The following is a 23,245-nucleotide window of genomic DNA, read 5'->3' on the forward strand; positions in this document are numbered from 1 at the left end:
TCGATTCTCTTATTTCTTTAATAAATTCCTGTTTTGATAATTCAACAAATTGACTGGAACTGCAAGAAAGTATGGTAATATTTGGAACTTTGAGTTTGAAATTTTGAGATAAAGAAGGAATAATTGCGCATTGTGAAATAACGGCTGGTACAACTATTGCAGCTATTCTATTTCTCCAGATTCGATACTTCGCCACAACATGTCATTGCAAACACATTTCCACGTTTAAATTCTCCAAGCATCCTTCAATCGTCTTATCACCCAGATTAACCAAGCTAATACCAGAGGTGGGGTTCGAACCCACGCGGACAATTGTCCATTGTAACTTAATTCCAACGCCTTAACCACTCGGCCACCCTGGTTGAAATTTCATGTTAGTAAGGTTACTTGAACTTGGAAAAAGTACTGGCATTGAACCATAATATTCTAAATCCTGTAAGAGCATTGCCATCTGTCGACATTCTTATTTCTTTAATAATTTGCCGCTTTGATAATTCCTTGAATTGACTGGAACTGCAAAAAGGGATGGTAATCTTTGATATTTTGAACTTGAAATTGGAGATATGGAAGGAATAATTGCGCATCGTAAAATGACGGCTGGTAGAAATATTGCGGCTATGCTATTTCGTTATGTTCGATATTTCACCACAACAAGTCATGGAAACACATTTCCACGTTTAAAATTCTCCAAGCATTCTTCAATCATCTTATCAATAACGTTCACCTAGCTAATGACAGAGGTGGGGTTCGAACCCACTCCGGCAATTGTTCATTGAAACTTAAGTCCAACGCCTTAATCACTCGGCCACCATGGTTGTAAGTTCAGGTTACCAGGGTTACTTGAACTTGGAAAAAGTACTGGCAATGAACTTTATTACTCTAAATCGTGTAGGAGCATTAAGATCTGTCGATCTTCTTATTTCTTTAATAATTTGCCTTTTTGATACTTCAACAAACTGACTGGAACTGCAAAAAAGTATCGTAATGTTTGGGATTTTGAGTTTGAAATTTTGAGATATGGAAGGAATAATTGCGCATTGTGACATAACGGCTGGTTCAAATATTGCAGCTATTCTATTTCTCCAGGTTCATTAAAAACCCATTTCCACGTTTAAGTTCTCCAAGCATCCTTCAATCATCTTATCAGCCAGATTAACCTAACTAATACCAGAGGTGGGGTTCGAACCTACGCGGACAATTTTCCATTGGAACTTAAGTCCAACGCCTTAACCACTCGGCAACCCTGGTTGAAATTTCATGTTAATAACGTTACTTGAAATTGGAAAAAGTACGGGAAATGAACCTTAGTATTCTAAAACGCCTAAGAGCACTACCATTTGACGAAGTTCAGATTTTTTAATAATTTGCCGTTTTGATAACTCAACAAAATGAATGGAACTGCAAAATGGGATTGTAATATTTAGGATTTTGAGTTTAAAAATTTGAGATATGGAAGGCATTATTGCGCATCGTGAAGTAACGGCTGGTAGAATTATTGGGGCTATTCTAGTTTGCCATGTGGGATAATTCAACACAACGTGTCATGTTAACGGATTTCCACGGTTAAAACAGTCCAAATGTCCTTCAATCATCTTATCACACAGGTTAACCCCGCTATTGCCAGAGGTAGGGTTCGAACCCACGTGGACAATCGTCCATTGGAACTTAAGTCCAACGCATTAACCACTCGGCCACCCTGGTTGAAATTTCAGGTTAATAAGGTTACTTAAAGTTGGAAAAAGTACTGGCAATGAACCTTAGTATTCTAAATCGCGCAAGAGCATTAACATCTCTCGATTCTCTTACTTCTTTAATAATTTGCCGTTTTGATAATTCAAAAAATTGACTGGAACTGCAAAAAAGTATCGTAATATTTCGGATTTTGTGTTTGACATTTGGTGACATGGAATGAATAATTGCGCATCGTGAAATAACGGCTGCTAGAATAATTGTAGCTATTCTATTTCTCCAAGTTTGATACTTCGCCACAACGTTTCATGGTAACACATTTCAATGTTTAAAGTTCTTCAAGCATCCTTCAATCATCTTATCACACAGGTTAACCTAGCTATTACGAGATGTGGGGTTCGAACCCACGCGGACAATTGACCAATGGAACTTAAGTCTATCGCCTTAACCACTCGGCCACCCTGGTTGAAATTTCAGGTTAATAAGGTTACTTGAATTTGGAAAAAGTACGGGAAATGATCCTTAGTATTCTAAATCGCCCAACAGCATTACTATTTGACGACCTTCATATTTTTTAATAAATTGCCACTTTGATAACTCAACAAAATGAATGGAGCTGCAAAAAGGGATGGTAATATTTAGGATTTTGAGTTTGAAATTTTGAGATAATTAAGGCATAATTGCGCATCGTGCAATAACGGCTTGTAGAATTATTGTTGCTATTCCATTTCGCCATGTGCGATACGTCACCACAACGTATCATGATAACACATTTCCACGGTTAAAACTCTATAAGCATGCCTCAATCTTCTTATCACACAGATTGACCTAGCTAATACCAGAGGTGAGGTTCGAACCCACGCGGACAATCGTACATTGGAACTTAAGTCCAACGCCTTAACCACTCGGCCACCCTGTGTGAAAATTCAGGTTAATAAGGTTACTTCAACTTAGAAAAAGTACTGGAAATGCACTTTAGTATCCTAAGATGTGCAAGAGCATTAACATCTGCCGACGTCCTTATTTCCTTAAAAAATTTCAGTTTTGATAATTCATTAAATTGACTGAAACTGCGAAGAGGATGGTAATCCTTGAGATTTTGAACTTGATATTTGGTGACATGGAAAGAATAATTGCGCATCGTGAAACAACGGCTGGTATAACTATTGCAGCTATTCTATTTCTCTTGGTTCGATACTTCGCCACAACGTGTCATGGCAAACACATTTCCACGTCTAAATTCTCCAAGCATCCTTCAATCATCTTATCACCCAGATTAACCTAGCTAATACCAGAGGTGGGGTTCGAACCCACGCGGACAATTGTCCATTGGAACTTAAGTCCAACGCCTTAACCACTCGGCCACCCTGGTTGAAATTTTAGGTTAATAAGGTTACTTGAACTTAGAAAAAGTACTGGCAATGAACCTTAATATTCTAAATCGTGTAAGAGCATTGCCATCTGTCGACCTTCTTATCTCTTTAATGATTTTCCGCTTTGATAATTCAACAAATTGATTGGAACTGCAAAAAGGGATGGTAATAATTGGGACTTTGAATTTGAAATTTTGAGATATGGAATGAATAATTGCGCATCGTGAAATAACGGCTGGTAGAATTATTGTAACTATTCTCTTTCTCCAAGTTCGATACTTTGCCGAAACGTGTCATGACAAACCCATTTCCACGTTTAAATTCTCCAAGCATCCTTCAATCATCTTATCACCCAGATTAACCAAGCTAATACCAGAGGTGGGGTTCGAACCCACGCGGACAATTGTCCATTGGAACTTAAGTCCAACGCCTTAACCACTCGGCCACCCTGGTTGAAATTTCAGGTTAGTAAGGTTACTTGAACTTGGAAAAAGTACTGGCATTGAACCATAATATTCTAAATCCTGTAAGAGCATTTCCATCTGTCGACATTCTTATTTCTTTAATAATTTGCCGCTTTGATAATTCCTTGAATTGACTGGAACTGCAAAAAGGGATGGTAATCTTTGATATTTTGAACTTGAAATTGGTGATATGGAAGGAATAATTGCGCATCGTAAAATAACGGCTGGTAGAAATATTGCGGCTATGCTATTTCGTTATGTTCGATATTTCACCACAACAAGTCATGGTAACACATTTCCACGTTTAAAATTCTCCAAGCATTCTTCAATCATCTTATCAATAACGTTCACCTAGCTAATAGGCTTATTTAGCAAGAAGACGCCAACGCTGTTTGAAACGCCGTTGTGATAAGATGCCGTTCCCTCCAAATGTTTAGCGAAAGTTTGATTTAGCAATTGCGCGGAAAAAAGTAAACAAATATGGCAGCTGTTCAAGGGCTTCGAGAGGTTCGTGAAGCTATTCTTCTTGCGTATGCTTTTGATGCGATCGACGACGAGGAATATTTCTTGTTAACAGAGTTAAATATGTCAAGAGAACTTTATCCTTACTGGAATTTTCCTACATTTGACATGAACTTATGGGATGATCAACGCTGTCTAACTGAACTGAGATTTCGCCAAACAGATTTGAGTGATTTGAAAAATGCCCTCCAATTACCAGATAAAATTGTGACTAGTCAAAGAACAGTTTGCTCAGGAATGGAGGGGTTATGCATCTTTCTCAAGCGCTTAGCATTCCCTTGCCGATATACAGATATGGTTGCTAGTTTTGGACGTAATCCTACCGAGTTATGCTTGATTTACAACACTGTATTAGACTTTGTTTATGAAAATCACAATCACAGATTAAACTCATGGAACCAAGCTTTCTTACAACCGGCCAAACTGCAACAATATTCAGACACGATATATCAGAAAGGTGCACCGCTGCTGAATTGTTTCGGTTTTGTTGATGGAACTGTCATAAGAATAGCCAGGCCCAAACAAAACCAAAGAGTGTGTTACAATGGTCATAAACGTGTGCACGCTCTGAAGTTTCAGAGTATTGCTTTGCCAAATGGACTTATTGCTAACTTCAAAGGGCCATTTGAAGGAAGACGACACGACAGCACCATGCTGCATCAATCAGGGACATTAGCAGAACTACAAGCCCATGCATGGTATAACGGTCAAGCACTTTGCATTTATGGGGACCCTGCTTATCCTCTGTCTGTGCATATACAAACACCACATCGAGCACCAAACATTACACCCGCTCAAAAAAATTACAACAAAGCCATGAGTGCAGTACGAGTGTCGGTAGAATGGTTGTTTGGCGATGTAAAAAATTTCTTTAAATTCGTGGATTACAAGAAGGATATGACACTTGGCCGAAGTCCAGTTGGCAAGACAGTGCTGGTTTGTGGTATATTGCATAATGCACGTACATGTTTGTATGGAAACATGACCTCCAGTTATTTCGAAGAGGAGCCACCGACTCTACAAGAATATTTTCAATGAATATACACAAGACTATGAACAAAATATATAAATATATTTAGCAAAAAATATCAGTTTCTAATATATACAGTATGTAGGTGTCTTTATAAAAACACAATAAATATATTTTAAAAAATATCAAAATTCTGAGAACAAAACTTATTTCTCTTTGAAATGTGATTCCTCACACTGTTTTTTTTTAAACCATACTTTCAAGTCTCATAAGACAAAAGGTTTTTTGTATAATAACATATACAATCTTGTAGAAAAAGTAGCTTTTGATGATTTGACTATCACAACAAAAAATAACAACAAAACATTTCAACGTTTAAAGTTCCAAGTGTGGCAAAAGTTCAATTTTTATCATTATTTTTATTTTGAGAAAACATAGTCATGAACATTTGGAATTGTTGTTGTTGTTGGTTTATGAGTTGTAAAATATTTCTCTGTTGATCTGCATGTTGTACTGCTTGTTGTTGGATGCTCGACTGAAAAGCTGTGAGCATATTTGTTGTCTGATCCATTTGGGATTTTTGTAGGTTAATTTTTTCACATCGCTTAGCTTCCTTCTGCTCCTGTAATTCTTTATCATGAGCCATCTTTTGCCGCAAAAAATCTATAGTTTCTGATGTTGAGCGTCTATTTCTTTTCGAGCTACTTGGTTCTTCATTTTCGTCACCATTTCTTTTCTTAGTTTCGCTCATTCTTTCCATGGCTGTCTGTCTAACCTCTAGTGCTTTCTGCTGCTCTAAATTTGCAGAGTTTTTCTTCTCTTCTACAGCAAGTTCGTGTTTCAGATCACATTCGTCACTCAGTTCTATTAAATCTTCCAATAAGGTATCAAACTCTGTTGGTGGGTCTCCACCAAGTCCCGAACCTCTTATTTCTTTATTATTTTTAGCCTTGTACTTTCGCATAAGATTAGTGAAGCGATCTCTTACCGATCTGGGATTCACTGCATATCCTTCCATTAAATTCAAAATTGCTGCAATGTTTTGCCAAACTTGGCCACGTTCCCTACTACCACACTTATGGGAGAAAATTCCACTGGCTGTCATTTGTCGCATCATCTCCATGTCTTTTTCTTCAGTCCATTGCATAACAGATCTAAAAACGAGAGTTTATATATTTTTTATTATTCTTTGAAGAAATTTGGTTGTTTTTTAGGTGCTACCAGAGCCTAGCCAGTAGAGGTGCACTTTGTTGTTTTCATTTTGAGTTTGTATTTACTTATGTTAATATCATATTTTATAGTAAAAATCATTGTATGTAAAGTTCTCAAGATACATGCATCGAAAATCAGTTATATTTTCATGATTTACCTACCTTTTCTTACTTGTTGCTTCCATTTTCCAACCACGTTCTGTTCACGACGTCAAATGTTGTAAAATCAAGTTCCGAACGAAACAAGACGCGGTGAAAATGCTCGGGCCTAGTCCTTTCTCGGGTTTTCCTCTGAGAAATCCCGCGTTCGCGTCTTCTTGCTAAATAAGCCTAATGACAGAGGTGGGGTTCGAACCCACTCCGGCAATTGTTCATTGAAACTTAAGTCCAACGCCTTAATCACTCGGCCACCATGGTTGTAAGTTCAGGTTACCAGGGTTACTTGAACTTGGAAAAAGTACTGGCAATGAACTTTATTACTCTAAATCGTGTAGGAGCATTAAGATCTGTCGATCTTCTTATTTCTTTAATAATTTGCCTTTTTGATACTTCAACAAACTGACTGGAACTGCAAAAAAGTATGGTAATATTTGGGATTTTGAGTTTGAAATTTTGAGATATGGAAGGAATAATTGCGCATTGTGACATAACGGCTGGTTCAAATATTGCAGCTATTCTATTTCTCCAGGTTCATTAAAAACCCATTTCCACGTTTAAGTTCTCCAAGCATCCTTCAATCATCTTATCAGCCAGATTAACCTAACTAATACCAGAGGTGGGGTTCGAACCTACGCGGACAATTTTCCATTGGAACTTAAGTCCAACGCCTTAACCACTCGGCAACCCTGGTTGAAATTTCATGTTAATAACGTTACTTGAAATTGGAAAAAGTACGGGAAATGAACCTTAGTATTCTAAAACGCCTAAGAGCACTACCATTTGACGAAGTTCAGATTTTTTAATAATTTGCCGTTTTGATAACTCAACAAAATGAATGGAACTGCAAAATGGGATTGTAATATTTAGGATTTTGAGTTTAAAAATTTGAGATATGGAAGGCATTATTGCGCATCGTGAAGTAACGGCTGGTAGAATTATTGGGGCTATTCTAGTTTGCCATGTGGGATAATTCAACACAACGTGTCATGTTAACGGATTTCCACGGTTAAAACAGTCCAAATGTCCTTCAATCATCTTATCACACAGGTTAACCCCGCTATTGCCAGAGGTAGGGTTCAAACCCACGTGGACAATCGTCCATTGGAACTTAAGTCCAACGCATTAACCACTCGGCCACCCTGGTTGAAATTTCAGGTTAATAAGGTTACTTAAAGTTGGAAAAAGTACTGGCAATGAACCTTAGTATTCTAAATCGCGCAAGAGCATTAACATCTCTCGATTCTCTTACTTCTTTAATAATTTGCCGTTTTGATAATTCAAAAAATTGACTGGAACTGCAAAAAAGTATCGTAATATTTCGGATTTTGTGTTTGACATTTGGTGACATGGAATGAATAATTGCGCATCGTGAAATAACGGCTGCTAGAATAATTGTAGCTATTCTATTTCTCCAAGTTTGATACTTCGCCACAACGTTTCATGGTACCACATTTCAATGTTTAAAGTTCTTCAAGCATCCTTCAATCATCTTATCACACAGGTTAACCTAGCTATTACGAGATGTGGGGTTCGAACCCACGCGGACAATTGACCAATGGAACTTAAGTCTATCGCCTTAACCACTCAGCCACCCTGGTTGAAATTTCAGGTTAATAAGGTTACTTGAATTTGGAAAAAGTACGGGAAATGATCCTTAGTATTCTAAATCGCCCAACAGCATTACTATTTGACGACCTTCATATTTTTTAATAATTTGCCACTTTGATAACTCAACAAAATGAATTGAGCTGCAAAAAGGGATGGTAATATTTAGGATTTTGAGTTTGAAATTTTGAGATAATTAAGGCATAATTGCGCATCGTGCAATAACGGCTTGTAGAATTATTGTTGCTATTCCATTTCGCCATGTGCGATACGTCACCACAACGTATCATGATAACACATTTCCACGGTTAAAACTCTATAAGCATGCCTCAATCTTCTTATCACACAGATTGACCTAGCTAATACCAGAGGTGAGGTTCGAACCCACGCGGACAATCGTACATTGGAACTTAAGTCCAACGCCTTAACCGCTCGGCCACCCTGTGTGAAAATTCAGGTTAATAAGGTTACTTCAACTTAGAAAAAGTACTGGAAATGCACTTTAGTATCCTAAGATGTGCAAGAGCATTAACATCTGCCGACGTCCTTATTTCATTAAAAAATTTCAGTTTTGATAATTCATTAAATTCACTGAAACTGCGAAGAGGATGGTAATCCTTGAGATTTTGAACTTGATATTTGGTGACATGGAAAGAATAAATGCGCATCGTGAAACAACGGCTGGTATAACTATTGCAGCTATTCTATTTCTCTTGGTTCGATACTTCGCCACAACGTGTCATGGCAAACACATTTCCACGTCTAAATTCTCCAAGCATCCTTCAATCATCTTATCACCCAGATTAACCTAGCTAATACCAGAGGTGGGGTTCGAACCCACGCGGACAATTGTCCATTGGAACTTAAGTCCAACGCCTTAACCACTCGGCCACCCTGGTTAAAATTTTAGGTTAATAAGGTTACTTGAACTTAGAAAAAGTACTGGCAATGAACCTTAATATTCTAAATCGTGTAAGAGCATTGCCATCTGTCGACCTTCTTATCTCTTTAATGATTTTCCGCTTTGATAATTCAACAAATTGATTGGAACTGCAAAAAGGGATGGTAATAATTGGGACTTTGAATTTGAAATTTTGAGATATGGAATGAATAATTGCGCATCGTGAAATAACGGCTGGTAGAATTATTGTAACTATTCTCTTTCTCCAAGTTCGATACTTTGCCGAAACGTGTCATGACAAACCCATTTCCACGTTTAAATTCTCCAAGCATCCTTCAATCATCTTATCACCCAGATTAAACAAGCTAATACTAGAGGTGGGGTTCGAACCCACGCGGACAATTGTCCATTGGAACTTAAGTCCAACGCCTTAACCACTCGGCCACCCTGGTTGAAATTTCAGGTTAGTAAGGTTACTTGAACTTGGAAAAAGTACTGGCATTGAACCATAATATTCTAAATCCTGTAAGAGCATTGCCATCTGTCGACCTTTCATTTCTTTAATAATTTGCCGCTTTGATAATTCCTTGAATTGACTGGAACTGCAAAAAGGGATGGTAATCTTTGATATTTTGAACTTGAAATTGGTGATATGGAAGGAATAATTGCGCCTCGTAAAATGACGGCTGATAGAAATATTGCGGCTATGCTATTTCGTTATGTTCGATATTTCACCACAACAAGTCATGGTAACACATTTCCACGTTTAAAATTCTCCAAGCATTCTTCAATCATCTTATCAATAACGTTCATCTAGCTAATGACAGAGGTGGGGTTCGAACCCACTCCGGCAATCGTTCATTGAAACTTAAGTCCAACGCCTTAATCACTCGGCCACCATGGTAGTAAGTTCAGGTTACCAGGGTTACTTGAACTTGGAAAAAGTACTGGCAATGAACTTTATTACTCTAAATCGTGTAGGAGCATTAAGATCTGTCGATCTTCTTATTTCTTTAATAATTTGCCTTTTTGATACTTCAACAAACTGACTGGAACTGCAAAAAAGTATGGTAATATTTGGGATTTTGAGTTTGAAATTTTGAGATATGGAAGGAATAATTGCGCATTGTGACATAACGGCTGGTTCAAATATTGCAGCTATTCTATTTCACCAGGTTCATTAAAAACCCATTTCCACGTTTAAGTTCTCCAAGCATCCTTCAATCATCTTATCAGCCAGATTAACCTAACTAATACCAGAGGTGGGGTTCGAACCTACGCGGACAATTTTCCATTGGAACTTAAGTCCAACGCCTTAACCACTCGGCAACCCTGGTTGAAATTTCATGTTAATAACGTTACTTGAAATTGGAAAAAGTACGGGAAATGAACCTTAGTATTCTAAATCGCCTAAGAGCACTACTATTTGACGAAGTTCAGATTTTTTAATAATTTGCCGTTTTGATAACTCAACAAAATGAATGGAACTGCAAAATGGGATTGTAATATTTAGGATTTTGAGTTTAAAAATTTGAGATATGGAAGGCATTGTTGCGCATCGTGAAGTAACGGCTGGTAGAATTATTGGGGCTGTTCTAGTTTGCCATGTGGGATAATTCAACACAACGTGTCATGTTAACGGATTTCCACGGTTAAAACAGTCCAAATGTCCTTCAATCATCTTATCACACAGGTTAACCCCGCTATTGCCAGAGGTAGGGTTCGAACCCACTTGGACAATCGTCCATTGGAACTTAAGTCCAACGCATTAACCACTCGGCCACCCTGGTTGAAATTTCAGGTTAATAAGGTTACTTAAAGTTGGAAAAAGTACTGGCAATGAACCTTAGTATTCTAAATCGCGCAAGAGCATTAACATCTCTCGATTCTCTTACTTCTTTAATAATTTGCCGTTTTGATAATTCAAAAAATTGAGTGGACCTGCAAAAAAGTATCGTAATATTTCGGATTTTGTGTTTGACATTTGGTGACATGGAATGAATAATTGCGCATCGTGAAATAACGGCTGCTAGAATAATTGTAGCTATTCTATTTCTCCAAGTTTGATACTTCGCCACAACGTTTCATGGTAACACATTTCAATGTTTAAAGTTCTTCAAGCATCCTTCAATCATCTTATCACACAGGTTAACCTAGCCATTACGAGATGTGGGGTTCGAACCCACGCGGACAATTGACCAATGGAACTTAAGTCTATCGCCTTAACCACTCGGCCACCCTGGTTGAAATTTCAGGTTAATAAGGTTACTTGAATTTGGAAAAAGTACGGGAAATGATCCTTAGTATTCTAAATCGCCCAACAGCATTACTATTTGACGACCTTCATATTTTTCAATAATTTGCCACTTTGATAACTCAACAAAATGAATGGAGCTGCAAAAAGGGATGGTAATATTTGGGATTTTGAGTTTGAAATTTTGAGATAATTAAGGCATAATTGCGCATCGTGCAATAACGGCTTGTAGAATTATTGTTGCTATTCCATTTCGCCATGTGCGATACGTCACCACAACGTATCATGATAACACATTTCCACGGTTAAAACTCTATAAGCATACCTCAATCTTCTTATCACACAGATTGACCTAGCTAATACCAGAGGTGAGGTTCGAACCCACGCGGACAATCGTACATTGGAACTTAAGTCCAACGCCTTAACCACTCGGCCACCCTGTGTGAAAATTCAGGTTAATAAGGTTACTTGAACTTAGAAAAAGTACTGGCAATGAACCTTAATATTCTAAATCGTGTAAGAGCATTGCCATCTGTCGACCTTCTTATCTCTTTAATGACTTTCCGCTTTGATAATTCAACAAATTGATTGGAACTGCAAAAAGGGATGGTAATAATTGGGACTTTGAATTTGATATTTTGAGATATGGAATGAATAATTGCGCATCGTGAAGTAACGGCTGGTAGAATTATTGGGGCTCTTCTAGTTTGCCATGTTGGATAATTCAACACAACGTGTCATGTTAACGGATTTCCACGGTTAAAACAGTCCAAATGTCCTTCAATCATCTTATCACACAGGTTAACCCCGCTATTGCCAGAGGTAGGGTTCGAACCCACTTGGACAATCGTTTATTGGAACTTAAGTTCAACGCATTAACCACTCGGCCACCCTGGTTGAAATTTCAGGTTAATAAGGTTACTTAAAGTTGGAAAAAGTACTGGCAATGAACTTTAGTATTCTAAATCGCGCAAGAGCATTAACATCTCTCGATTCTCTTACTTCTTTAATAATTTGCCGTTTTGATAATTCAAAAAATTGACTGGAACTGCAAAAAAGTAACGTAATATTTCGGATTTTGTGTTTGACATTTGGTGACATGGAATGAATAATTGCGCATCGTGAAATAACGGCTGCTAGAATAATTGTAGCTATTCTATTTCACCAAGTTTGATACTTCGCCACAACGTTTCATGGTAACACATTTCAATGTTTAAAGTTATTCAAGCATCCTTCAATCATCTTATCACACAGGTTAACCTAGCTATTACGAGATGTGGGGTTCGAACCCACGCGGACAATTGACCAATGGAACTTAAGTCTATCGCCTTAACCACTCGGCCACCCTGGGTGAAATTTCAGGTTAATAAGGTTACTTGAATTTGGAAAAAGTACGGGAAATGATCCTTAGTATTCTAAATCGCACAATAGCATTACTATTTGACGACCTTCATATTTTTCAATAATTTGCCACTTTGATAACTCAACAAAATGAATGGAGCTGCAAAAAGGGATGGTAATATTTGGGATTTTGAGTTTGAAATTTTGAGATAATTAAGGCATAATTGCGCATCGTGCAATAACGGCTTGTAGAATTATTGTTGCTATTCCATTTCGCCATGTGCGATACGTCACCACAACGTATCATGATAACACATTTCCACGGTTAAAACTCTATAAGCATGCCTCAATCTTCTTATCACACAGATTGACCTAGCTAATACCAGAGGTGAGGTTCGAACCCACGCGGACAATCGTACATTGGAACTTAAGTCCAACGCCTTAACCACTCGGCCACCCTGTGTGAAAATTCAGGTTAATAAGGTTACTTCAACTTAGAAAAAGTACTGGAAATGCACTTTAGTATCCTAAGATGTGCAAGAGCATTAACATCTGCCGACGTCCTTATTTCCTTAAAAAATTTCAGTTTTGATAGTTCATTAAATTGACTGAAACTGCGAAGAGGATGGTAATCCTTGAGATTTTGAACTTGAAATTTGGTGACATTGAAAGAATAATTGCGCATCGTGAAACAACGGCTGGTATAACTATTGCAGCTATTCTGTTTCTCTTGGTTCGATACTTCGCCACAACGTGTCATGGCAAACACATTTCCACGTCTAAATTCTCCAAGCATCCTTCAATCATCTTATCACCCAGATTAACCTAGCTAATACCAGAGGTGGGGTTTGAACCCACGCGGACAATTGTCCATTGGAACTTAAGTCCAACGCCTTAACCACTCGGCCACCCTGGTTGAAATTTTAGGTTAATAAGGTTACTTGAACTTGCAAAAAGTACTGGCAATGAACCTTAATATTCTAAATCGTGTAAGAGCATTGCCATCTGTCGACCTTCTTATCTCTTTAATGATTTTCCGCTTTGATAATTCAACAAATTGATTGGAACTGCAAAAAGGGATGGTAATAATTGGGACTTTGAATTTGAAATTTTGAGATATGGAATGAATAATTGCGCATCGTGAAATAACGGCTGGTAGAATTATTGTAACTATTCTCTTTCTCCAAGTTCGATACTTTGCCGAAACGTGTCATGGCAAACCCATTTCCACATTGAAATTCTCCAAGCATCCTTCAATCATCTTATCACACTGGTTAACCCCGCTAATGCCAGAAGTGGGGTTCGAACCCACGCGGACAATTGTCCAATGGAACTTAAGTCCATCTCCTTAACCACTCGGCCACCCTGGTTGAAATTTCAGGTCGATAACGTTGGTTGAATTTAGAGAAAGTACTGGGAATGAACCTTAATATTCTAAATCGCGCAAGAGCATTAACATCTGTCGATTCTCTTATTTCTTTAATAATTTGCCGTTTTGATAATTCAACAAATTGACTGGAACTGCAAAAATTATAGTAATACTTGGGATTTTGAGTTTAAAATTTTGAGATATGGAAGGCATAATTGCGCATCGCGAAATAACGGCTTGGAGAATTATTGGGGCTATTCTATTACGCCATGTGGGATAGTTCAACACAACGTGTAATGTGAACGCATTTCCACTTTAAAATCTCCAAGTATCCTTCAATCTTCTTATTACACAGGTTAACATAGCTAATCCCAGAGGTGGGGTTCGAACACACGCGGACAATTGTCCATTGGAACTTAATCCAATGCCTTAACCACTCGGCCACCCGGGTTGAAACTTCAGGTTAATAAGGTTACTTCAACTTGGAAAAAGTACTGGAAATGAACTTTAGTATCCTAAGACGTGCAAGAGCATTAACATTTGTCGACGTCCTTATTTCCTTAAAAAATTTCCGTTTTGATAATTCATTAAATTGACTGGAACTGCAAAAAGGTAGGGTTCGAACGCACGCGGACAATTGTCCATTGGAACTTAAGTCCATCGCCTTAAGCACTCGGCCACCCTGGTTGAAATTTCAGGTTAATAAGGTTACTTCAACTTGGAAAAAGTACGGGAAAGGAACCTTAGTATTCTAAATTGTGTAGGAGCATTGACATCTGCCGACCTTCCTATTTCTTTAATAATTTGCTGCTTTGATAATTCATTAAATTGGTTGGAACTGCAAAAAGGGACGGTAATCTTTGAGATTTTGATTTTGAAATTTGGTGACATGGAAGGAATAATTGCGCATCGTTAAATAATGGCTGGTAGAATTATTGTAGCTATTCTGTTTCTCCAAGTTAGATACTTCGCCGTTACGTGTCATGGCAAACACATTTCCACGTTGAAATTCTCCAAGCATCTTCAATTATCTTATCACACACGTTAACGACCAGAGGTGGGGATCAAACAACCTCGTTCCCAGGGCATTTTGCCTTGTTGATAAAGCTGATAGCGGCGATAAGGCCCTGGAACAGGCTGGTCACATGATCGCTTATAATTTATGATAATTATACCCAAAATATAATTTATGCATAGTTTTCTTTCGCGGCAGTAACAACAAACATGGCAGCTGGGCTGTTGGTCTCCAGCTTTAAAAAATTGACTCAACATTAGAAAGGATTAGGGATTGTGATATTATTTATATATATAGCTAGTTATTATTATTATATGTAACATAAGACACCAGGAATAGATAGAAATTTAAGTTTTTAGTTGCATAAAAAATACAGGCAAATGTAACTACCTTTACTGATTTGTTGTGTAGCAGGCCAGACATAAAGATGCAAATGTCACTAGCTTTACTGATTTGTTGACGTTGTAGCAGATCAGACATAAAGGTAGCTAGCTACCTTTTCGCTAAAGTAATGCAATAAGTAATAAGCCTTTTTTTTTCCTTCTGTATATGAAACAGCCTACTATGTTTAAACTACTTTATGTTGAGTGTACAAAGGAATATAGTAACTATATTGTTTTTTTGTTTTAGTTCAGCTAGCTACATATTGCTAAGTTAGTAGTGATAACAGTGCAAATGTTTCAAGTCAGTTTTGGAGTACTTTTGTCAATGTCATCTTCACATTGTAATGGCTGAAGTTGTTAATACACCAACAAAGATATATACTAAACATGCCACTTTACCTAAAAATGAAGTGCTTTGTCGGTTATGCTGTATTGTCACTGCTCAAAACCATGTGACAAAGTGTTTTTCAAAAAGTGGAGAAAAAATTTACCTAACATTTAAAATTAAGCAAACATGTGGAATAAGAGTGTCACAAGATGATGGAATGTCTGATGCTATATGTCGTAAATGTATATCATTTATTCAAAAAATGCATGAATACCGATGTCAGTGCCAAAAATATCAAAGTTTACATAAACAAAATGTTTCAGTTAAACGTTGTGCAGTTTCTTCACCAAGTAAAACCACATCTGTGGCAAAAAAGAAGCTTTTTGAAAATAAACCTGCTCTCTGTGATGTCACAAACATACAAAGAAATAAAGAAAATTGTGAAAATTCCATGGTAGACTTTGAAAGTAAAATGTTGCTGGAGGTTGAAAGTGATTCTGCAAAACTTTGTAGGAGAACTAAACCATCATACTTACATGATACAAGCTACAATGGCTTACAGACATTTGATTTCGAAAGTTTATGGGAAGAGTTAGAATCAAATCATTCTTTATTGTTAAAAATTAGAAGTATATAAGTTATTTGTGATGGTTGTGAATGGGTTTTTTTCTACTTTATATATTTTACTAAACTTTTACTCTCTATATATATGTTTTTATTTCAAATTTTTGGACAGTTTGTTGCGTGAAACTAGTATCAAGAAAAAAAATATATACACTCTTTTCATAAAGCATAGATATAAAAGGCTGGTCATACTCTTCTTTAAACAATATAATACTTTACTGACCTCTGTAGGAAGACTTTTGGTATTTTTATGAAACAAAGTGTATATGTATTTTCTCAAAAATACTTTGACAAAATATTTTGAACTTCTTTAGCAATGTTCTCATCTAACATGGATAAATCAGGGGCACCTGTGTTTGATTGTGAGCTTGTGTAACAAATGTCAGCGGCAAGCTCTTTGGGAGTCCCAAACAAAAATATCGAATTTTCTTCACTAATGTTGGATAGGGCCATACATAGTTCCTTATTTAATTCATTTCTTAATTTTGCTGTTAAACGAGTTCTTACAGTGGTTTGTTTTTCTACCAATTCCACTTTTTCACAGATTGAACAACATTTTTCTTGAAGTTAGTGCTTGAAACCAAAATGTTTTTGAATATGCTCCCTTAGGCAAGTTGATGTCTGGCAGTACAATTTCATATTTTTATCCACATTTGTTTTATTTGCCGAAACATCGGAATTATTGTAAAACAAAATAGCTGTTGCAGGTTGCTCACTTCTGCCAGCTCGTCCTATTTCTTGAACATAAGCTTCAAGATTGCTGGGTGGGGTAATGTGGTAAACATTTTCTACATGTGGAATATTAACACCCATTCCGAGCGCAGTGGTAGCAAAGATAACTCTGATCCGTGAGTTCTTCTTAGAAATTTTCTTTATGATAATTTGTTTCATAGCTTTTGTCTGCGGTGCATGGTATTGACAAAACAAACGACTAGATGGTGTTTTTCCAAATCCCACATATTGAAATGTGCTTAAAATTCTTTCAAATAGATTAAAGGCAAGACCACAATATTTTAATTTCATATAAATGATTGTCATTGGAAATTTTTCTCTTACTGAATTTAATGAATTTGCTATAGGTAACAATATATTCTCATAGCTTTCGAATCCAGAAGCATTACTTTTGCGGATCTTTTTGTCAAGAAATATGTTTTTGCGGTTGGGATTTACTCTGATAACTTTTGCTGTTGACATATTCAATGACTTCACTAAACTTGTTATATGATGAGGTGAGGCAGTTGCAGTAAGGGCTAACATAGATGCTTTTGGAAAATAAGTGCGCACTGTGGAAAGTTCTTTAAAATCTTTTTTAAATTCTTCTCCCCTGAAATGTATATTTAGATATTTTATTGGTTAATTTTTTTTTTATATATAAAAGTACATAGTCCTTTTTAGAGCAGCATCTTATTAATTTATTTTGTTATATATTTTTTATTAATTATTTTCTTTGTCAACCTGACAAAGAAATAATCGAAACGTAAAATCAAAATGAAATGAATAGTTTTTTTTGACTCCATATGTATAGCTAGCTATTCGAGGTAATTTAATGACATGACCAGCTATTGTACAAAAACCCAATCAGGACTTGCACCCGAACTGCAGAGTTGCAGGTAGCTTATCTACTTTAGGTTTTCCACAATACAGTACACATAGCTAGTCATAACATTGTAAATTACTTTAACTAAGTCAAAAATGTTTCTAAGATGTAGCTAACTTGTTCTTAAATATATATATGAGAAGAAAAAAACAGTATATATATACTTACCAAAATTCTACACAATGGGCCTCGTCAATAACAATTCCAACAACATTATCTTGATACACAGTTGACTTTAATAAATTTCTGCCTTGCTCGGAAAGTATTGCCTCTGGATGAGCGAAGAGTAGATTTATATCCCCTTCTTGCACCTTTTTGATATATTGATTTCTTCATGAGTTTTCATTTTGGCAAACAAACTTTCATAAGAGCTTGTGGAACTATTATTGAAATGAAGTGACATTGCTGAAATACCAACACTGTTTAAAAACTGCACTTGGTCTTCTATAATTGAAGATAAAGGACACACCACAATAACGATATTCCTTGTACTTTTTTGTGGTATAACGTCAGGAAGAAGTTGAATAATTAACGACTTTTCATAACCCGTAGGAAGGACAGCTACAACATCCCTGCCCTTTAAAAGAGCTTCAAAACATTGAACTTGTTTAGGCTTAAGACAGTGAGAAGGAAAACCTTCGTGCAAATTAAATACAAAATCCAAACGTTTCAACACATCCATCTTTTGGCTATCTCCTATCTCGCTTGTATTAATGCGTCTCTGTTAAAGCTTGAGACGAGCGTCAAATTTGCATCTCATTATCTCTGGAATTTCAAAAATGCCCATTATATCTGGGCATTTTTGTATCACATGACCAGCCTGTTCCAGGTTCATTGTTGGCCACTCCGAAATAACGGCTCAGGGGCCATAAGACCCTGGGGACGAGGATGGGGATCGAACACACGCAGACAATTGTCCACTGGAACTTAAGTCCATCGCCTTAAGCACTCGGCCACCCTGGTTGAAATTTCAGGTTAATAAGGTTACTTGAATTTGGAAAAAGTACGGGAAATGAACCTTGGTATTCTAAATCGCCCATTGCTATTTGACGACCTTCAGACTTTTCAATAATTTGCCATTTTGATAACTCAACAAATTGACCGGAACGGCAAAAAAGTATGGTAATAATGGGGATTTTGAGTTTGAAATTTTGAGATATGGAAAGAATAATTGCGCATCGTGAAATAACGGCTGGTAGAGTTATTGTAGCTTTTCTATTTCTCCAAGGTCAATACTTCGCCACAACGTGTCATGGCAAACACATTTCCACGTTGAAATTCTCCAAGCATCTTCAATCATCTTATCACACACGTTAACCACCAGAGGTGGGGATCGAACCCACGCAGACAATTGTCCATTGGAACTTAAGTCCATCGCCTTAAGCACTCGGCCACCCTGGTTGAAATTTCAGGTTAATATAGTTACTTGAATGTGGAAAAAGTACGGGAAATAAACCTTAGTATTCTAAATCGCACAAGACCATTGCTATTTGACGACCTTCAGATTTTTCAATAAGTTGCCATTTTGATAACTCAACACAATGAATGGAGCTGCAAAAAGGGATGGTAATATTTGGGATTTTGAATTTGAAATTTTGAGATATGGAAGGCATAATTGCGAATTGTGAAATAACGGCTTGTAGAATTATTGGTGCTATTCCATTTCGCTATGTGCGATACTTCACCACAACGTATCGTGTTAACACATTTCCACGGTTAAAACTCTCGAAGCATCCCTCATTCTTCTTATCACACAGGTTAACCTAGCTAATACCAGAGGTGGGGTTCGAACCCACGCGGACAATCGTCCATTGGAACTTAAGTCCAACGCCTTAACCACTCGGCCACCCTGGTTGAAACTTCAGGTTAATAAGGTTACTTCAACTTGGAAAAGGTACTGGAAATGAACTTTAGTATCCTAAGACGTGCAAGAGCATTAACATTTGTCGACGTCCTTATTTCCTTAAAACATTTCCGTTTTGATAATTCATGAAATTGAATGGAACTGCAAAAAAATGATTTTAATCCTTGAGGTTTTGAACTTGAAATTTGGTGACATGAAAGGAATAATTGCGCATCGTGAAACAACGGCTGGTAGAATTATTATAGCTATTCTATTTCTCCAAGTTTGATACTTCGCCACAACGTGTCATGGTAACACATTTCCATGTTTAAAATTCTTCAAGCATCCTTCAATCATCTCATCATACAGGTTAACCACCAGAGGTGGGGATCGAACCCACGCAGACAATTGTCCATTGGAACTTAAGTCCATCGCCTTAAGCACTCGGCCACCCTGGTTGAAATTTCAGGTTAATAAGGTTACTTGAATTTGGAAAAAGTACGGGAAATGAACCTTAGTATTCTAAGTCGCCCAAGAGCATTGCTATTTGACGACCTTCAGACTTTTCAATAATTTGCCATTTTGATAACTCAACAAATTGACCGGAACTGCAAAAAAGTATGGTAATAATTGGGATTTTGAGTTTGAATTTTGAGATATGGAAGGAATAATTGCGCATCTTGAAATAACGGCTGGTAGAGTTATTGTAGCTTTTCTATTTCTCCGAGGTCAATACTTCGCCACAACGTGTCATGGCAAACACATTTCCACGTTGAAATTCTCCAAGCATCTTCAATCATCTTATCACACACGTTAACCACCAGAGGTGGGGATCGAACCCACGCAGACAATTGTCCATTGGAACTTAAGTCCATCGCCTTAAGCACTCGGCCACCCTGGTTGAAATTTCAGGTTAATATAGTTACTTGAATTTGGAAAAAGTACGGGAAATGAATCTTAGTATTCTAAATCGCACAAGAGCATTGCTATTTGACGACCTTCAGATTTTTCAATAATTTGCCATTTTGATAACTCAACACAATGAATGGAGCTGCAAAAAGGGATGGTAATATTTGGGATTGTGGATTTGAAATTTTGAGATATGGAAGGCATAATTGCGAATCGTGAAATAACGGCCTGTAGAATTATTGGTGCTATTCCATTTCGCTATGTGCGATACTTCACCACAACGTATCGTGTTAACACATTTCCACGGTTAAAACTCTCGAAGCATCCCTCATTCTTTTTACCACACAGGTTAACCACCAGAGGCGGGGTTCGAACGCACGCGGACAATTGTCCAGTGGAACTTAAGTCCATCGCCTTAAGCACTCTACCACCCTGGTTGAAATTTTAAGTTAATAAGGTTACTTGAATTTGTAAAAAGTACGGGAAATGAACCTTAGTATTCTAAATTGCGTAGGAGCATTGACAACTGCCGACCTTCCTATTTCTTTAATAATTTGCCGCCTTGATAATTCAACAAATTGACCGGAACTGCAAAAAATTATGGTAATATTTGGGATTTTGAGTTGAAAATTTTGAGATATGGAAGGAATAATTGTGCATCGTGAAATAACGGCTGGTAGAGTTATTGTAGCTTTTCTATTTCTACAAGGTCAATACTTCGCCACAACGTGTCATGGCAAACACATTTCCACGTTGAAATTCTCCAAGCATCCTTCAATCATCTTATCACACAGGTTAACCTAGCTAATACCAGAGGTGGGGTTCGAACCCACGCGGACAATCGTCCATTGGAACTTAAGTCCAACGCCTTAACCACTCGGCCACCCTGGTTGAAACTTCAGGTTAATAAGGTTACTTCAACTTGGAAAAGGTACTGGAAATGAACTTTAGTATCCTAAGACGTGCAAGAGCATTAACATTTGTCGACGTCCTTATTTCCTTAAAAAATTTCCGTTTTGATAATTCATGAAATTGAATGGAACTGCAAAAAGTGATTTTAATCCTTGAGGTTTTGAACTTGAAATTTGGTGACATGAAAGGAATAATTGCGCATCGTGAAACAACGGCTGGTAGAATTATTGTAGCTATTCTATTTCTCCAAGTTTGATACTTCGCCACAACGTGTCATGGTAACACATTTCCATGTTTAAAATTCTTCAAGCATCCTTCAATCATCTCATCATACAGGTTAACCACCAGAGGTGGGGATCGAACCCACGCAGACAATTGTCCATTGGAACTTAAGTCCATCGCCTTAAGCACTCGGCCACCCTGGTTGAAATTTCAGGTTAATAAGGTTGCTTGAATTTGGAAAAAGTACGGGAAATGAACCTTAGTATTCTAAGTCGCCCAAGAGCATTGCTATTTGACGACCTTCAGACTTTTCAATAATTTGCCATTTTGATAACTCAACAAATTGACCGGAACTGCAAAAAAGTATGGTAATAATTGGGATTTTGAGTTTGAATTTTGAGATATGGAAGGAATAATTGCGCATCTTGAAATAACGGCTGGTAGAGTTATTGTAGCTTTTCTATTTCTCCAAGGTCAATACTTCGCCACAACGTGTCATGGCAAACACATTTCCACGTTGAAATTCTCCAAGCATCTTCAATCATCTTATCACACACGTTAACCACCAGAGGTGGGGATCGAACCCACGTAGACAATTGTCCATTGGAACTTAAGTCCATCGCCTTAAGCACTCGGCCACCCTGGTTGAAATTTCAGGTTAATATAGTTACTTGAATTTGGAAAAAGTACGGGAAATGAACCTTAGTATTCTAAATCGCACAAGACCATTACTATTTGACGATCTTCAGATTTTTCAATAATTTGCCATTTTGATAACTCAACAAAATGAATGAAGCTGCAAAAAAGGATGGTAATATTTAGGATTTTCAGTTTGAAATTTTGAGATATGGAAGGCATAATTGCGCATCGTGAAATAACGGCTGGTAGAATTATTGTAGCTTTTCTATTTCTCCAAGGTCAATACTTCGCCACAACGTGTCATGGCAAACACATTTCCACGTTGAAATTCTCCAAGCATCTTCAATCATCTTATCACACACGTTAACCACCAGAGGTGGGGATCGAACCCACGCAGACAATTTTCTATTAGAACTTAAGTCCATCGCCTTAAGCACTCGGCCACCCTGGTTGAAATTTCAGGTTAATAAGGTTACTTGAATTTGGAAAAAGTACGGGAAATGAACCTTAGTATTCTAAATCGCACAAGACCATTGCTATTTGACGACCTTCAGATTTTTCAATAATTTGCCATTTTGATAACTCAACAAAATTAATGGAGCTGCAAAAAGGGATGGTAATATTTGGGATTTTGAATTTGAAATTTTGAGATATGGAAGGCATAATTGCGAATCGTGAAATAACGGCTTGTAGAATTATTGTAGCTATTCCATTTCGCTATGTGCGATACTTCACCACAACGTATCGTGTTAACACATTTCCACGGTTAAAACTCTCGAAGCATCCCTCAATCTTCTTATCACACAGGTTAACCTAGCTAATACCAGAGTTGGGGTTCAAACTCACGCGGACAATCGTCCATTGGAACTTAAGTCCAACGCCTTAACCACTCGGCCATCCTGGTTGAAACTTCAG

The 23,245-nt window shown here is 37.3% G+C and overlaps 2 protein-coding genes and 8 non-coding genes across 10 annotated transcripts; all 10 read right to left on the reverse strand.

Annotated features, from left to right (window-relative positions):
- Positions 1-1,402: 1,402 nt before the first annotated feature.
- Positions 1,403-6,555, reverse strand: LOC130630564 (uncharacterized). The gene is made up of 2 exons (XM_057444104.1): positions 6,392-6,555; positions 1,403-6,172 (listed from the first exon to the last, which is right to left on the reverse strand). Exons 1-2 carry the CDS (start codon positions 6,412-6,414, stop codon positions 5,419-5,421), a joined length of 777 nt encoding a protein of 258 aa, XP_057300087.1. The 5' UTR covers positions 6,415-6,555; the 3' UTR covers positions 1,403-5,418.
- Positions 2,979-3,061, reverse strand: Trnal-uaa (transfer RNA leucine (anticodon UAA)). Its single transcript has one exon. It is a non-coding gene; the product is annotated as a tRNA-Leu (tRNA).
- Positions 3,433-3,515, reverse strand: Trnal-uaa (transfer RNA leucine (anticodon UAA)). Its single transcript has one exon. It is a non-coding gene; the product is annotated as a tRNA-Leu (tRNA).
- Positions 6,556-8,809: 2,254 nt separating the features above from the next.
- On the reverse strand, positions 8,810-8,892 carry Trnal-uaa (transfer RNA leucine (anticodon UAA)). The gene has a single exon. It is a non-coding gene; the product is annotated as a tRNA-Leu (tRNA).
- Positions 8,893-9,263: 371 nt separating this feature from the next.
- Trnal-uaa (transfer RNA leucine (anticodon UAA)) lies at positions 9,264-9,346 on the reverse strand. The gene has a single exon. It is a non-coding gene; the product is annotated as a tRNA-Leu (tRNA).
- A 3,976-nt stretch (positions 9,347-13,322) lies between these two features.
- Positions 13,323-13,405, reverse strand: Trnal-uaa (transfer RNA leucine (anticodon UAA)). The gene has a single exon. It is a non-coding gene; the product is annotated as a tRNA-Leu (tRNA).
- Positions 13,406-13,776: 371 nt separating this feature from the next.
- Trnal-uaa (transfer RNA leucine (anticodon UAA)) lies at positions 13,777-13,859 on the reverse strand. The gene has a single exon. It is a non-coding gene; the product is annotated as a tRNA-Leu (tRNA).
- A 2,916-nt stretch (positions 13,860-16,775) lies between these two features.
- On the reverse strand, positions 16,776-18,487 carry LOC130630089 (ATP-dependent DNA helicase Q1-like). Its single transcript, XM_057443487.1, has 3 exons — positions 18,166-18,487; positions 17,974-18,076; positions 16,776-17,532 (listed from the first exon to the last, which is right to left on the reverse strand). Exons 1-3 carry the CDS (start codon positions 18,485-18,487, stop codon positions 16,776-16,778), a joined length of 1,182 nt encoding a protein of 393 aa, XP_057299470.1.
- Positions 18,488-19,576: 1,089 nt separating this feature from the next.
- Positions 19,577-19,659, reverse strand: Trnal-uaa (transfer RNA leucine (anticodon UAA)). Its single transcript has one exon. It is a non-coding gene; the product is annotated as a tRNA-Leu (tRNA).
- A 1,706-nt stretch (positions 19,660-21,365) lies between these two features.
- On the reverse strand, positions 21,366-21,448 carry Trnal-uaa (transfer RNA leucine (anticodon UAA)). The gene has a single exon. It is a non-coding gene; the product is annotated as a tRNA-Leu (tRNA).
- Between the last annotated feature and the right edge of the window lie 1,797 nt (positions 21,449-23,245).

The sequence above is a fragment of the Hydractinia symbiolongicarpus genome, chromosome 2, assembly GCF_029227915.1.
Source record: "Hydractinia symbiolongicarpus strain clone_291-10 chromosome 2, HSymV2.1, whole genome shotgun sequence".
NCBI classification, from domain to species: Eukaryota; Metazoa; Cnidaria; class Hydrozoa; order Anthoathecata; family Hydractiniidae; genus Hydractinia; species Hydractinia symbiolongicarpus.